This window comes from Papio anubis, chromosome 9, assembly GCF_008728515.1.
Source record: "Papio anubis isolate 15944 chromosome 9, Panubis1.0, whole genome shotgun sequence".
NCBI lineage: Eukaryota > Metazoa > Chordata > Mammalia > Primates > Cercopithecidae > Papio > Papio anubis.
The window spans coordinates 59,446,177-59,461,671 of NC_044984.1; the positions used below are offsets into that span (position 1 = coordinate 59,446,177).

General features: G+C 39.5%; 1 protein-coding gene across 1 annotated transcript in view; it reads right to left on the bottom strand.

The window, feature by feature from the left end:
• Positions 1–833: 833 nt before the first annotated feature.
• The window catches only part of WIF1 (WNT inhibitory factor 1), a 71,663-nt gene continuing 57,001 nt past the window's right edge, over positions 834–15,495 (bottom strand). The window contains exons 7-10 of the mRNA XM_003906726.3: positions 13,086–13,181; positions 6,258–6,353; positions 5,348–5,443; positions 834–1,681 (exon numbers count right to left, since the gene is read on the bottom strand). Coding sequence (XP_003906775.1) covers positions 1,560–1,681; positions 5,348–5,443; positions 6,258–6,353; positions 13,086–13,181 — 410 coding nt within the window. The 3' untranslated portion in view covers positions 834–1,559. The remainder of the gene's footprint in view (positions 1,682–5,347; positions 5,444–6,257; positions 6,354–13,085; positions 13,182–15,495) is intronic.

Here is a 15,495-nt window from a genome sequence, read left to right on the forward strand (position 1 = left end):
TGCACTGCATCAAAAGATGCATTCCCTCAGCCAAAGCCTTTCCCTTTATCCCTTCTGGTCATCAAGTCACCTCTCTACATCACACAACTGATAATGCCACACCCTAGTGGAAGAGAATCTGTAGACATTAGACTGTCTATGAAGTTAAGTCCACATTCCCTTGGGAGAATCAGAATAACATAGGCTGGAAAGCTGCTCTCTAGGATTTGTGGAGCTTTGTGTTCTATTGTGTCTGCTGAGAAAAAGGAAGGAGGGAGAGCAGCATAGTGTTACACTCTGGAGTCAGATGACACAGATTCAAACCCCGTCCCTGTCACGTGAGATCTTACTGTCTCCAAGCCTCAGTTTCTGGTCTGTAAAAGGGCATAATGATAACTTGCCTCATAGAATTGTAAGATAACCCATGTACTAAACTTGGGAACTAATAGGGCTGTTTGTTTTTTTGCTAGGTTCTCTCAAATCATGGTGCCAATAGGCTTTTTAATACATTGGAGCACTTTTCATTTATAACATTCTGACCCTTGAGAAAGTCTTCCACTCAAGGGATATTTAACACATTCTACTTAGTGAGAATGTGAAATATTCTTGAAAGAAATAACAAGCTGAGACCTGACATAAATAGCGTTGCAGGTGGTGACAACAGAGAGCAGTATGGCGTGGCTGGAGTACAGTTAGAGAGCTGGGAGGGAGGGCTGACACTGAAGAGCTAAGGCAGGGGTAGACAAAGGAATAGCTTTGTTTCTTTATGATACTGGAAATATTAACTACCACTAAATTGCAACCAACTTTATTTTCATAAGACAGCATGTGCAAAGATCACCTCCGTGCAACACTCAGAAAACTAAAGCAGCACCTTTATTTTATACATACAAACAGTATAAAATGTTTATTATGTAAGAGCTGTGTTTTGTTTACAATATATTACATTGCTTCAAGCCAATGCAAAAAGTTCATACATTATATTCCCTATTTCATTGTGTTTAGAATATATTATATTGTTTAAATGCCACTACCACAGTGTAATTTTTTTTTTTTAATACTGAATCTCTGGAATAATGGTAAGGTCAAAATATACTGTATTGAGAGTTTAAAAGTTAAGAGCGATTTTTTAAAAATGTGACAAACATCTAAATATCTGACAATAAAATCTGAAATGCTGTAACTTCAACATTATTAATGGCTCCATCCAAATTCTTGTGACTTACACATTTTTGCCCAATTTAACCTTTCGAATGTTCCCCTGCCCCCAGACACCATAAATGCATTGTGATTTTGAAAATATCTGCCAACTACACACTGAAAATCTTAACCCGATCAAATGACATAATATAAAATCTGTCCCAAAGCACTGAAACAAGAAAATCTATACCATCATGCTACAGACGTACTTAGAAAACTTAAAAGGAAGAGTAAATATCAGCTCAGTGATTTATAATGAAGCTAATAAAATTCAGGCCAGTATTCCTAAGTGTAATGAACATTATTTGAACATTCAACACATGAAAGGTTAACAAAGGCTATGAACTTGGTGTAACTTAAAACGTTTCAGATGTCGGAGTTCACCAGATGTAATTGGATTCAGGTGGATCCCGCCGCTCCTCGGCCTTTTTAAGTGAAGGCGTGTGCTGCCTGAGCTGGGCGCCTGCTGGCCTCAGGGCATGTATGAGGCTGGCTCCATACCCTGCAAAATTATTCACAGCTTAAAAGGAAAGAAACTACAAAACCAGGCTCTTCAGATTCATTACTAACCATTCAAATGAAATCCATTTTTGCCTTTTCAACCCAGAGTGAAAAACCACAATGACCACAAAAAGCTACCTGACTGAAGAGATCTCTGTTAAGAGCAACCCATTTTACTAACTCCATGAAACCAGGTTTCTGTTGGATTTCTCATTCTCTATATATTCTCGCCATGCAGAAACTCTTGATGCAAGATCTGGGTGAATGTGACTGGAAGGATAGTCTCCATCCAAGGGCTGGTAAGGATCTAGCACTGAAATTTTGAATGCGGCTACAGATTTGGTCATTGATCCTTTTCACTGCACTGCAAACCTAACCTAGCTGATATTGATCCAGTTCAATATGACGACCCTACTCTTCATAAAGATCACATGATTGGGTGTGGCTATTGCACTTATAAGACAGGAATTTTGTAAAAATTAAGGACTTCCATTATACGTGTTAAGGAAAAGGTTAAGATTTGAACTGACTCTTCCTTATCAATGGAGATTTGTGTTTTGGTCAAGGTGGTCATCTAACTGTTTCCACCTGGGTTGTAAATGGAATGTACTGAGTTACACAACTTCAGACCTCCCTTCTTCCTACTTGGGGTGATGCTCGGGGGTAGTGACTCATTTCTCATTTCCTAAAACTGATCCAAGGCAGCAAATTACATTGTAAAAATCTGCCTCCATCTTCTTGTGCATCAAAGTTAAATCAGCATTTATTTGTTCCTTGTGTTTTTATATGCAAACATGCCGTTACGCAGCTACCGAGAACAGAATACTTTTTTCCTGAATGTGTTTCTTTGAATTGTCAATATGTAGTCTAGTAGCTCTTGGAGTGGTCAAAACCTGAGCCACCAATGAACTGGAGTAAATCCCTACCATGCTGCTTGGCCTGTGACCCATGAAGCCCAAACTTCCCTGTTGGTGAGGGTGAGCCTATGCAGGGACGTCTGTCTCCAGTATCCTCCTCCTCACCATGATGCCTGGGTCCCTGGACCTCCCAACGTGTCATCCCACTGGAAGTATGTTCTTAGCAGAACTCTATGCCTCAGAGCTTCCTTGTCACCTCCCTCTAATCAAAATAAACCCCCTTCTTTCAGTTCAATTATTTTAGCTAATGTACAAAATGGCTGGGTGACTTCTCCTGGAAAACACATTTGCATTTGAATCAAGCACCAGGTCATCTTCTTGGCATGCAATGCTTGGATTTGAAGGAGGCACACTGATGGCAGAAGCTTTCAGCAGCATAATCTCCAAGTGGGGGTGCTATTTGGAGGCTGGCAGACCTGCCAGGAGGGCTCATCTACTACACGAGGGCCCCTAACTTGCCTTCCCTTTAGAAGAATGACTGGGTACATCAGAAGTAACAGTGCCCTTGTTCTCCCCTCTTCATCACTTGTGGGGATCACTGGGACCTGGAAGTGAGTCTTAGAAGACCTTTGTAACTAAGTCCTGGGATGTGTGGTCTGATCTAGGTGTGAGGATTTTTGAAAGTTATTTTGATTCTGAGACAAGCCTCAGGGTTTGTCTCCAGTTGAGGGTGGCATAAGGGCTTCGGTTTACTCTTTTCCAAAATGGCGCTAGAAATATTGAGTCTCCTACAGGTCTTTTAGTCCAAAGAAGATCTCCTTATCAGTATGTCCTAACAGGGATACCATTCAACCATTCCCACTGTGTGAGAAGCGATTTTCCTGAGGAGCTGCACTGCTTATTAAACTGTGTCCACCTGAAGCCAATTTAATCAACCATCCAGTTAATTCAATGGAGAAAAAGCATCAAATCAATGGCTTAGTGTAGTGATATGGTTCAGCTGTGCCCCCACCCAAATCTCATCTTGAATTGTAATCCCCATAATCCCCATGTGTCAAGGGAGACACCAGGTGGAGGCAATTGAATCATGGGGATGGTTCCCCTATGCTGTTCTCCTGATAGTGAGTGAGTTTTCATGAGATCTGATAGTTTTATAAGTGTTTGGCAAGTTCCTTCTATGGTCATTCTCTCTCCTTCCACCTTATGAAGAAGGTACCTGTCTCCCTTTGCCTTCTGCCATGATTGTAAGTTTCCTGAGGCCTCCCTAGCCATATGGAAGTGTGAGTCAAACCTCTTTCCTTTATAGGTTACTCAGTGTCTGGAAGTTCTTCATAGCAGTGCAAGAACAGACTAATACATGTAACCTAGACCAGATACCAACCTACCTTAAAGTAAACAGATGTACAACTACATCTGTTATAGATACATTATCTATACATTATATTATAGCTACATTAAACTAATACAATATGAACATTGTAAAATATAAGCAAAACTTAGAAAGATGACCATAAGTATATTAAATGTATATTTATATATATAAATCAAATTTAAAATATAAAAAATATTTAAAAACTAGTATATTCTTTTAGCACCCCAGTGGATAATTTCAACACTCACTGGGTTGCATTCACCAACCTTTGGAGACTACTGGTCTAGGAAAACATCTGACATGTGAGTGATTTGTTCAACTTGTATCCATTACTTTGGTGACATAATATGGTAGACACAACCTGGAATTTTGTGAATTTGCTTTTTTTAATTAATTAATTAATTTATTTATTTAATTTTAGAGACAGGGTCTTGCTATGTTGCCCAGGCTGATCTCAAACTCCTGGATTCAAGAAATCCTTTTGCCTCAGTCTCCCAAGTAGCTGGGACTACAGGCATGCGCCACCACTCCCAGCTAGGAATCATGTTTTTGAAGAGTATGGTGTGTGACTGATGTCTTCCTTTTTTCAAACTAAAGTGGACAGTGGGCCCAAGCTTAGGAGACTGAGTTCTAGCTGCCAGAAATGCTGAAACTGTGTTGTTTTGGTAATTTGCTAATTGACTGTCCCTCCACTCCACAAGGCAGGGCCTTTTCTGTCTGTGTACTGGTGTGTCCCCAGTGCTCGGATTCATGCTTAGCACAGGAGAGACCACAATCAATACTGAACGCATTTAGCAAGTTTCATTGTGTGTCTAAAAGAGGCCAGCTGTTTATCTACATAGCTAGCTCATTTTTGGTAGTAAATTTTGAAAAAATGTAACTCCATTATAACATCTCTCCCACAGACAACTTTATAAACCTTTTCTTTCCCTCAAAAGAACTCATTTACTTACTATTACCAATACGATTTAAATATTTTAAGAAGGAAAATGCTTCATGTTTTATAATGATACTTGACAAATCATGAATTATAAAATCAGAGGCAAGGAGATACTGATTCCACATTTGATTTAAAAATCTTAATTTCATATGTCATTTCTTTCATAGTTAACATACTGTATTACCCCAAATCAATCTGTATTACTAATTTAGCCTAGAAAATATTTATGATATTTTACAGATGTGATATTTTACAAAGATGCATTACTCTTTACACACTAAAGCTTAGACTCTAAAGTTTAAAGAGGTGGAGAAGTGTGGAGGAGAAGAGGCAGAGAAGCTGCTTTTAATGAAATGGAAAGCAGGGCTGAGTTATAGGTTGACTGTTAGCCTTTGAAGTCAAGAAACAGAAGTGAAAAGGCTGGCTCTTCTTCTGGTCTCCCACTCACTTTTATTTTTATTTTTTCCTTGTTTACAACTTTTTATTTCTCCCACTCACTTTTATTGCAGTGTCTTCCATGCCAACCTTCTTGACACTGGCATTTGTTGGGTTCATGGCAGGTTCCATGTGCACCACAGCCAGGCTCGCAGACAGCTAGAATCAAAGGAAATAAAAAGAGTATTTCCTGAGCTTTCCTTTTTCAACAGAATTACATAGTTGCTTTCCTTGCAATTCTTTAGAACGTGTTAGTTTTGGCTTCATCCTCTAATTTTTTTTCCTAAGTCAATCTCCAGCCATAAGTTGGTTTTGGACTTTTTGTAAAGTCCTGAGAATGATCTTTAAGCATGATATTTTTCATTTGCAAAAGACGTTCAGTAGGATTTTAAAACTGCTGGATCATGGAAGTTTATTTTCCTTAAGAAAACACCTGGCTGGGCGCTGTGGCTCACGCCTGTAATCCTAACACTTCGGGAGGCCGAGGCAGGTGGATCACGAGGTCAGGAGTTCAGGACCAACCTGGCCAAGATGGTGAAACCCCATCTCTGCTGAAAAAATACAAAGATTGGCTGGGTGTGGTGGCAGGCACCTGTAGTCCCAGCTATTCAGGAGGCTGAGGCAGGAGAATCAATTAAATCTGGGAGGCGGAGGTTGCAATGGTCCTAGATTGCGCCACTGCACTCCAGCCTGGGTGACAGAGTGAGACTCCGTCTCAAAAAACAAAACAAAACAAAACAAAGAAACCACCTTATAGTTAAAACATTCAGTTGCATGTGTGAGTATCCATTTTTTTACACGCACAGATTTCATACAACGCCTCTGGTCTACATAAGGAAGCATATATGTCAGTGAAGAAAGGTTAACTGTGATGCCCGGGCAACATGCAGTAGGCACAGAAGTATGCAGTGAGAGACTCCTGCTAGTTTAATGACCCCGTAGCCCAGATTGGCAATGTGTATGGGGTACTTACGCTTTGAACAGAGGTCTCCCTGGTAACCTTTGGAACACTTACATTTGCTTTTACCAATGCATTTACCTCCATTTCGACAGGGTTGTGGGCATTTGCCTGAAAAAGAGAAGAATGCAACTAAACAAGGAACCTGGTGCTTCATTCAGAGGTAATTACCTTTTTCAGAGGAATTACAAGGCTTTGAGAGGATAAATGCTTTTAAATGGCAATTTTCATTGATTTCAGATCTACTCTGGCTTTTATTTTGTTTGAGTTTTGTTTTTGGAACAGATAGGATAATAGTTTTAACTTACGCTTTGGATTATAAATGTGTTGCCAAAATGCTGTATATATATGTGTGTGTGTGTGTATATATATATTTTTAAGTAAAGACGGGGTTTCATCCTGTTGGTCAGGTTAGTCTCCATCTCCTGACCTCAAGTGATCTGCCCGCCTTGGCCTCCCAAAGTGCTGGGATTATAAGCATAAGCCACCATGCTCAATCCAATTACTTTTTAATAAACAGAATAATCTTTTAACTGACTCATAAATACTTGCTAAGATATACTTTACTAAAAGTTATGACATAAAGGGCCCTTTAAATAATCTTTTCTCTGGGTATTGGTTTTTGTTTTTTGGTTCTTTTTGAGATGGAATCTTGCTATTTTGCCCAGGCTGGAGTATAGTGGCGGGACCTTGGCTCACTGCATCCTCCGCCTCCTAGGTTCAAGTGATTCTCCTGCCTCATCCTCCAGGGTTGCTGGGAACACAGACACGTGGCACCATGCCCGGCTAATTTTTGTATTTTTAATAGAGACGGGGTTTCACCTTGTTGGCCAAGCTGGTCTCGAACTCCTGACCTCAAGTGATCCTCCTACCTCAACCTCCCAAAATGATGGGATTACAGGCATGAGCCACCATGCGTGGCCGAGTTTTGATTTTTGAATGTCACTTTTTTTGAAAGTGACTCTATACCTGTACCTGATGACAGTCTTTGCCTAGGATTCCCCAGAAAGCAGGACCTGCATGCAGCTAGTTTATTTGGGGAAGTGATTGTAGGAAACAGGAATGGGGGAATGGGAGGGGTGAAACGGGAGGAGGGAAAGGCAACACAAAAGTGTGTTTGTGGGTGGAAAGCAGGAGTATGGGGCCGCTAAGTCGAGGTGCAGTGGCAATGGCTGGCGTGCAAGGCTGGCCAAGAGGCTGTGAGATGTGACACAAAAGGTGCCCAATATCACAGCAGTGCATTTTCCTGGAACGTCCTAGGTCCATAATGATACTTCGTAATTTCTTTTTTCTCTTTGCCCAATGAGTATTACGAATGCTTTTCACAGATCTTTGAATCACAGAATTTTAGAGCTGGAGTAAGGCCCTAGGTGTAAAAATCATGTAATAAATTTCTCACTTCTTTCTCCAGAGGCTATTCTCCCTCTGCAATCTATTTTTTTTTATTATTTATTTATTTTATTTATTTATTTTATTATTATTATTATTGAATGCAATCTATTATTTGCTATCCTAAGTCCTAGCTTTTGAAGAAGTGGAAGATAAGGTACTTTTTACCTAGAGCTGAAACCACATCCTATGCCTGGCATAAGATGTTTTGAAGACAGCAAGTAGCCCATAGATTTTGGTAGTGGAGGAGTTTGGATTGCTTTTGTTGTTCTTTTTCTTTTCTTTTTATTCACTTCAGCAGAACACTCATTACAAAGGCTTCTGGGTACATAAGGAGAACTAATGAAAATTGATCCTAAACCAACCCGCCTTTCACTCTCTAAGCCCTTCTTTTTATTGCCAAAGAAAGCTGTGAAGGAAGTCAACCCCTATATATTTTACTGACAAGTACTATTCATGACAAGCAAGAAGTAAATTCTTTATGAAAATCATTCTACTAAAAACATTTTATCTTTTTATTTACCTAAAAGGACTTTCTTCATATATGAGTAGACCAAAGCAGTATTTAGTCATTGTAGAGACAATATAGACATAACAATATTGGGATGTTAGGGTCTCTCACAAACCTGGAATGCTGTTAGACATTGAGGTTTTTCTGCATAGAGGTGTTCCAGAAACAGTTATTAAAACAAACTTAATAACAGAATATCACCTCTTCATTGACTAAAAGAGGATCCTCTTTTTTTTTTGGCCAGGTTTGAATACAAGAATACCATTTACTGTTTAGTTAAGATCTCAACTCTCACCCAGAAGAAGGAATATCTAACTCCAAATTTCCATTTGCATCAAAGAAATACCTGACTCCAACATATACACAAAATTGGGTCATATCACAGTACTCTGCAATGCACCAGGTTTTTTCAAGCGAGCAAGGTATGGGATGATAATTATATGGCAGAAAACACAGAGTACTCATATGTGAACTACTTGGTGGGCCCGAATTTTCTCCTCCTCTATGAGGGGTGAAGTTGGTAACTGGGATAACACAGAAAATGATTGGTGGAGAGAATCCTTTCATTGACTTCAAGAGGTTTTTTGTTTTCATGGCAACAGGGAAGTGAGGACCCTTAGATTCACCGCAGTCAGGAAGGAGGACATTCTCTCCTGGCTATCACACAACAGAAACGTGACTGCAGGAGATGTTAGACATTTGAAAGCCATTACTAGTTCAAAGACTGTAAGAGCCAAAATTCATGAAGATCTGATTGTTTTAAAATTCAGAATACTGGAAACATCTTTAATATGAACTTCTTTTTCCTGAAAATATTTTGCAACCAAATTCTACCCATTAAATAGTGGAAAACTGATTCAGCTTGAGAGATGGCACATTTTTACTTAAGAGACTAAGCCCTAGCTGGGCATGGTGGCTCACGCCTGTAATCTCAGAACTTTGGAAGGCTGAGGTGAGCAGATCACTGGAGGCCAGGAGTTCAAGACCAGCCTGGCCAATATGGTGAAATCCTGTCTCTGCTAAAAACATAAAAAAATTAGTCAGGCGTGGTGGCAGGCACCTGTAATCCCAGCTACTCGGGAGGCTGTGGCAGGAGAATCGCTTGAACCTGGAAGGCGGAGGTTGCAGAGAGCCAAGATGGTGCCACTGCACTCCAGCCTGGGTGACAGAGCTAGACTCCATCGAGAGAAAGAGAGAGAGAGAGAGAGAGAGAGACACAGACTAAGCCCTGCCTGAAGACAAACAGATTTGACTAAGTTTAGGCTGTTGGCATTTTTACTGTAACCAATGGATGAGTCCTTGTAAGAACAATGAAATAAGGTATTGACAAAATAAAGACATTAGATTTCCTCCACCTATGCAATTGTAGGATAACTTAAATTCATGACAGTTTAATGAAGAAAAAAGATAAAAGGGTTTTTAAGTGCCAACAATTGTTAACTCTGGGTTTTAGGATGGTAGGTGATTTTTAACTGTTTCCTCCAATATTCTAAAAATTTTTAACAGAGGACATTTTATATTGAGAACTTTTATAAGAAGAACCCACTCAGTTATTTTTAAAATCCTTTTCTAATCTTTGCATTAGAAAAGGATTATAAATAATTTGGGTACTCTTTTTAACTGAAGGTTCATTAAAGATTCTTGGGAAATCCATGAGTCTTAGATAACAAGATGAATGTACATATCATCCATCCAGATACCTCTAACCATAGTTTTGTTAACCTACAAGCACATCTCACAATCAACTCAGAATGAAGTTTGAGATGGTATCATTCTTCTTCTTTTTTTTTTTTTTAAGATAGAGTTTTGCTCTTGTCTCCTAGGCTAGAGTGCAGTGGCTCAGCCTTGGCTCACTGCAACCTCTGCCTCCACAGTTCAAGCGATTCTTTTGCTTCAGTCTCCTGAGTAGCTAGGACTACAGGCGCCTGTCACCACACCTGGCTAATTGTTGTGTTTTTAGTAGAGATGGGGTTTTGTCATGTTGGCCAGACTGGTCTCTAACTCCTGACCTCAGGTGATCCGCCTGCCTCAGCCTCTCAAAGTGCTGAGATTATAGGCATGAGCAACTGTGCCCAGGTGAGATGGTATCATTCTTGATAGAGGTCAGGAGAAATGAAAATAAAGATGACATCAGAATATACATTTCATTAAAAAACAAAACAAACAAACAAACAAAAAAATACAGCCAGCAATGAGTGCTGGTGAGGATGTGGAGAAACTGGAACCCTCATACACTGCTGGTGGGAATGTAAAATGACGCAACATTTTGGAAATGTTTGGAAAACAGTTTGGTAGTTCCTCAAAAAAGTTGTTACCATGTGACTCAGCAATTCCACCCCCAGGTAAATATTCCGAAGAAATGGAAACGTCCACACAAACATCTCACACACAGATTTTCATAGCAATATTATTCATAATAGCCCCAAAGTGGAAACAACCCAAATGTCCAACAACTGATAAATAAACAAAATGTAGTAAATTCATAAAATGGAATATTATTTGGCAATAAAAAGGAATAATGCACTGATATATGCTACACCATGAATGAGCATTGAAAACATTAGAATGAACCCAGGTGAAAGAAGCCATACAAGAAATGCCACATCTTGTATGATTCCATTTATGTGAAATGTTAAGAATAAGCAAGTCTAGAGACAGAAAGTAGCTTATTGGTTGCCAGGGTCTGGTGGGAGAGGGGAGAGGGAGTGACTGCTAATAGGTACAGACTTTCTTTTGGGGATGATAACATGTTCTGGAATTTGATAGAGGTGATGGCTACATAATCTTGTGAACAACCTGAATGGTACATTTTAAAATGTTGAATTTTATATGATTGTGACTTATATCTTAATTAAAAATAAGAATACAGGGATCGGGCGCGGTGGCTCAAGCCTATAATCCCAGCACTTTGGGAGGCCAAGACGGGCGGATCACGAGGTCAGGAGATGGAGACCATCCTGGCTAACAAGGTGAAACCCCGTCTCTACTAAAAAATACAAAAAACTAGCCGGGCAAGGTGGTGGGTGCCTGTAGTCCCAGCTACTCAGGAGGCTAAGGCAGGAGAATGGTGTAAACCTGGGAGGTGGAGCTTGCAGTGAGCTGAGATCTGGCCACTGCACTCCAGCCTGGGCGACAGAGCGAGACTCCGTCTCAAAAAAAAAAAAAAAAAAGAGAATACGTAATTCAACTATACTTTTTTGTTTCTATACCTTTAGAGGCACTTTTCAACTCAAGACCCATTTCCATATTTTCCTGGTAATGTGGTTGCCATGATAGAAACAGGAAACTTCCGCAGAGGTTTTGGATAAAACTTGCAGTAGGATGAATCAGGAGCTTTCAAAGACCCACATTTTTTGATGCAGTTAGAAAAAAACAAAACCAAAAACCAAGAATACAGAACATTGTCTCTGCCAACAGAAGATTCATAAACCTAAGGACATGAAAGGGCATATTTACATGAAGGAAAATGAGTTTATGAACAAAGATTCATAACCATGAACCAAGTAAGTGTGCAGAGTCTGAAGTAAGTACAGGGGAAAATTGAGGGGAGTTAGTTCAGAGATATTTTTATCTGGGAAGGGTAATTAATAAGAATAGAAACCACACCCAGACAATTAATTGCATGCTCTATGGAAACTTTAGAGGTATTTCATTTGGACCCTATAAAAAATGGTTACTTCATCCACTACTCATTAAAGTACAAAAACCCACAAATAAATTAGAGGTTGAAAGTTCAAACAGGAACTTAGTCTTATTCAACTTTCAATCTACAATACACTACTATATACACTACTGTATACACTGTTTGGCTATACCAAACAGTGGTGTTTTACAGATACAGCTGGAAGTGAAATACAGACCAAGTTTCCCTCAACCAACACATCAAGAAAGGCAGAGACACAGGACCCTTAGTGGACAGGCTGACCTTCCTTTTGCTCTTTCTTGATCATGTGCTTTGGTGCTATCTGTTCTTCTGGATTGTAAGGCAATCTAGGAGGGAGTTATCTCATTTCTGGGTTAAAGCGAAGCTTACATGACTTGCTGAGAGCTACATGGCTGGTCAGTGGCAGAGCCTGGACAAGCAATTGGAATACTGGAATATTGATTCTGAAAACAATGATAAGCTACCACATTTCAACCCTTATGTTTTTAACTTTTGCGTATTGAAGTATGACAAATATATAGTAAAGGCATAATGTGCACCAATCTTAAGTTTACAGTTCAGATATTTTTATTTACATAAACAGATGTGTGACACTTCACCAATCAAGATACTTAGCATTCCATGAAGTTCCTTTTACTCCAGCTGTGATTCTTGTTTCCACCGTCATCCATTAGTTTCACCTATTAGCTTGAACTTCAAAAAGATGGGATCATGCAGGAGGTAATTTTTTGTGTCTGGTTACTTTCACTTAGTATCTGTGTGGTTCATTCATGTTGCCGTGTGTGCTATTATTTCATTCTTTTATTATTGCTATGCGCCTTTTTTCCCTCCTTTTTCTTGAGTCTACCTTTTTCTCTTAGATGGGTTGTTAGGCTCAGTCTAGGACATCTGGCAGTGAGCGGCAGGGGAAACAGGTAGGTAGGTAAACAGATCCCAGCTGTCCCAGAGCTCTGATCTACATTTCCAGTCTGAACCTCTGGGTTCCACATAATGAGGAGAGGACAAAATGACTAGCAGAGAACAATGCAACATGCTGAATAATCCAAACCCAGATATAACCGAGTCAGAGATAATTTCTTCTGAGTCCTGTGAGGTGAGCTGTGTCACTCTGCCCCACCTTCAGCCAAATGCATGGCAGCTGAATCTAGCAAAAAGAAACCACTGGCCTAAGACCTTAGACAATCTATTCATTCTCTCTGGGCTTCCGACTCCTTCTTGATAAAATGAAGGGGTTATAAGCTCTCCCTAAGTCAAAAGAAGGTAGAAAGTTAATACTCACTTATTTCACATTGCTCTCCCTCTAGTCCTGGAGGGCAAATACATTTTCCAGGGTAGAAACAGGTCCCTCCGTTAAAGCAGGTGGTTGAGCAATTTGCTGTTAGAATGAGCAACAGGGGTGTTGCATTAGACGGTAGGTTAAGTCTAACACAAATTTCACTTAAAGTGAGGTACTATTTTTAGGCATCTGCTGCCTGTCCATTTCCTGACTTAAAGAAATAAGCTGCTTTACAAATATAAAAATTGTAACCAATTGCTTGCCTATGTGCAGACTCCAGAACATAATAGGAGACCACACACATCATATACTACCCACCCATAGCAGTTTCCATCTCAGTGAAGAAAGGCACAGTAAAAAATTAGCTTTTTAAATTTTTTTATACACATCTATGCCCTTAAAAGAAGAAAAATGGTATAAACCTAAGGATGTTTTTTTGTAAACATCATATTGGAGGATAAAGGAAGAGTAAAAAGGAGAAGACTTACTTTGGAATAGATAAAAGAGAAGTCATAAATATCAGGACCTGACAAAGAAAAAAAGCTACTTTCTTTCAGGATAAGATGAACAAAGGTTTATCTTAATGGGATTGTTTAAAAAAATAGACTTTTATGACTTTTGGAGAAAAGAGTAACTGTATTCAGAAAAAGAATGTGGGCCCAGGTGAGATGCCATAGGTAGGAGTGTGGCCACAGCATGGACCAGACGACAATGAAGTTGGCTGTATCATAGTGGGAGCCCAATAACCAGATTATCCAGGTAGTAATCACACTTTGTGATTCATCCTAAACCTTCTCTCACAGTGTCAATTTCTGGAATTTCACTGCTCACTAGCACCTAAAATAGAGGGAGGATGGATAAATGGGGAGAGGAGGAGAGGAAATATCTAAAAATAGACAAGTTGGCTCATTCTATAAAGGAAATTAAAATGAGAGCTTGGATTTTTAGCAATTCCAGTTATATGACCTATTTGTTCTTGTCCCATATAAACTTGGCCAAAATTCGCTATAGATGAACAAAAGCTAAAGTAAGCTTCCAGTAGGAAAATCAGAAAAGAAATCCAAAAGTTCTTAGTGTATGTTTTCTTTGTGGAAAAAAAGTCCACAAAGTAAAATGTTCTATGAATATCATGCTTCTTAGATGATAAATTGTGTTTAAAATCACAAAGATCTCCCAGTTGAAGGCAGTGCTGTACTCACTTTGGAAAATCAAAACTCTTTTTTTTTTTTTTTTTCGGTTTGTTTGTTTTTTGAAAGAGACAGGGTCTTGCTCTGTCTCCCAGGCTGGAGTCCAGTGGCACAATCATAGCTCACTGCAGCCTTAAACCCCTGGGCTTAAGGGATCTTCCTGCCTCAGCCTCCCAGATGACTGGGAGTAAAGGTGTACACTACCATGCCTACTTAAGTTTTGAAATTTTTTTGTACAGATGGAGTCTCGCTACATTGCCCACACAGGTCACAAAAAAATCAAGCCTCTTAACGTGGAAGGGAGCTGTAGTATTTTGGTATGGGATTTAGGATTTAGGAGAACCAGCTCTTGGGGCCTCCTCTTTGCTGCAGTATTGCTAAGGCTGGACAGTTGTTTTTGTAAATGTGCCCTGTCTCCTCACTTCTGTTTCTCTTGGAGATAAAAGGGAACGATGAGATCAGTGCCCTGAAAAACTTTGGGATCAGTGCCCACTTGTCCCGTGTCCCATCGGCACTGCCCAATTACTGATGTGTAGAATGCAATGGTAGAATTCGGCAAAGTTGTTATATAACTTGGCCACACTCTTAGTACTTGTATGCTATTGTATTGTCATGAGCAAGTTTCTCTACATTTCTGTTGTTCAATGATTCTTGATTAGAAAAACAAGCAGCTAGAGACATGAAGTATGTTTCTCTGGGGCTCAGGCCCCACTGGCCAATGCTAAACTCCTTAGGTCCTAAAGGTTGTGATGTCCCGAGGGCCAATGAAAGTTATTCTTTAATATTTGTTCAAATAGATAGTACTGAGGTCTAGCTCCACAGTAGTAATTAAATCATTTTTCCAGAGCCTCCACACATTCCTTCCTGGAGAATAAAAGCACCTTTTGTTGAGGCAGAAAAAAATTTTTTTAGTATTCCCAGATCTCCAGTGAGACCAAGTGGAATTTCAACAGACTTTATAAAAGAATAAAGAAGTTACTGGAGTCTGATGAGTAGGAAAATCTTTCATTTGAAAGATAAAATATTATAAAATATAATATGTACTGGAATATAGATAGATATATTACTTTAACAGTGACCATGTGGTGTTTGTGACACCACAGCACTAGAAAAACACTGCAATTGACACTCCATTATGCAAACCACATCAACAATGGCCACACCTACATAAGAAGGTCTCTTGTGAATATATGAGTTTTTCAACTAAATCTCTGGAGGATTTGTGT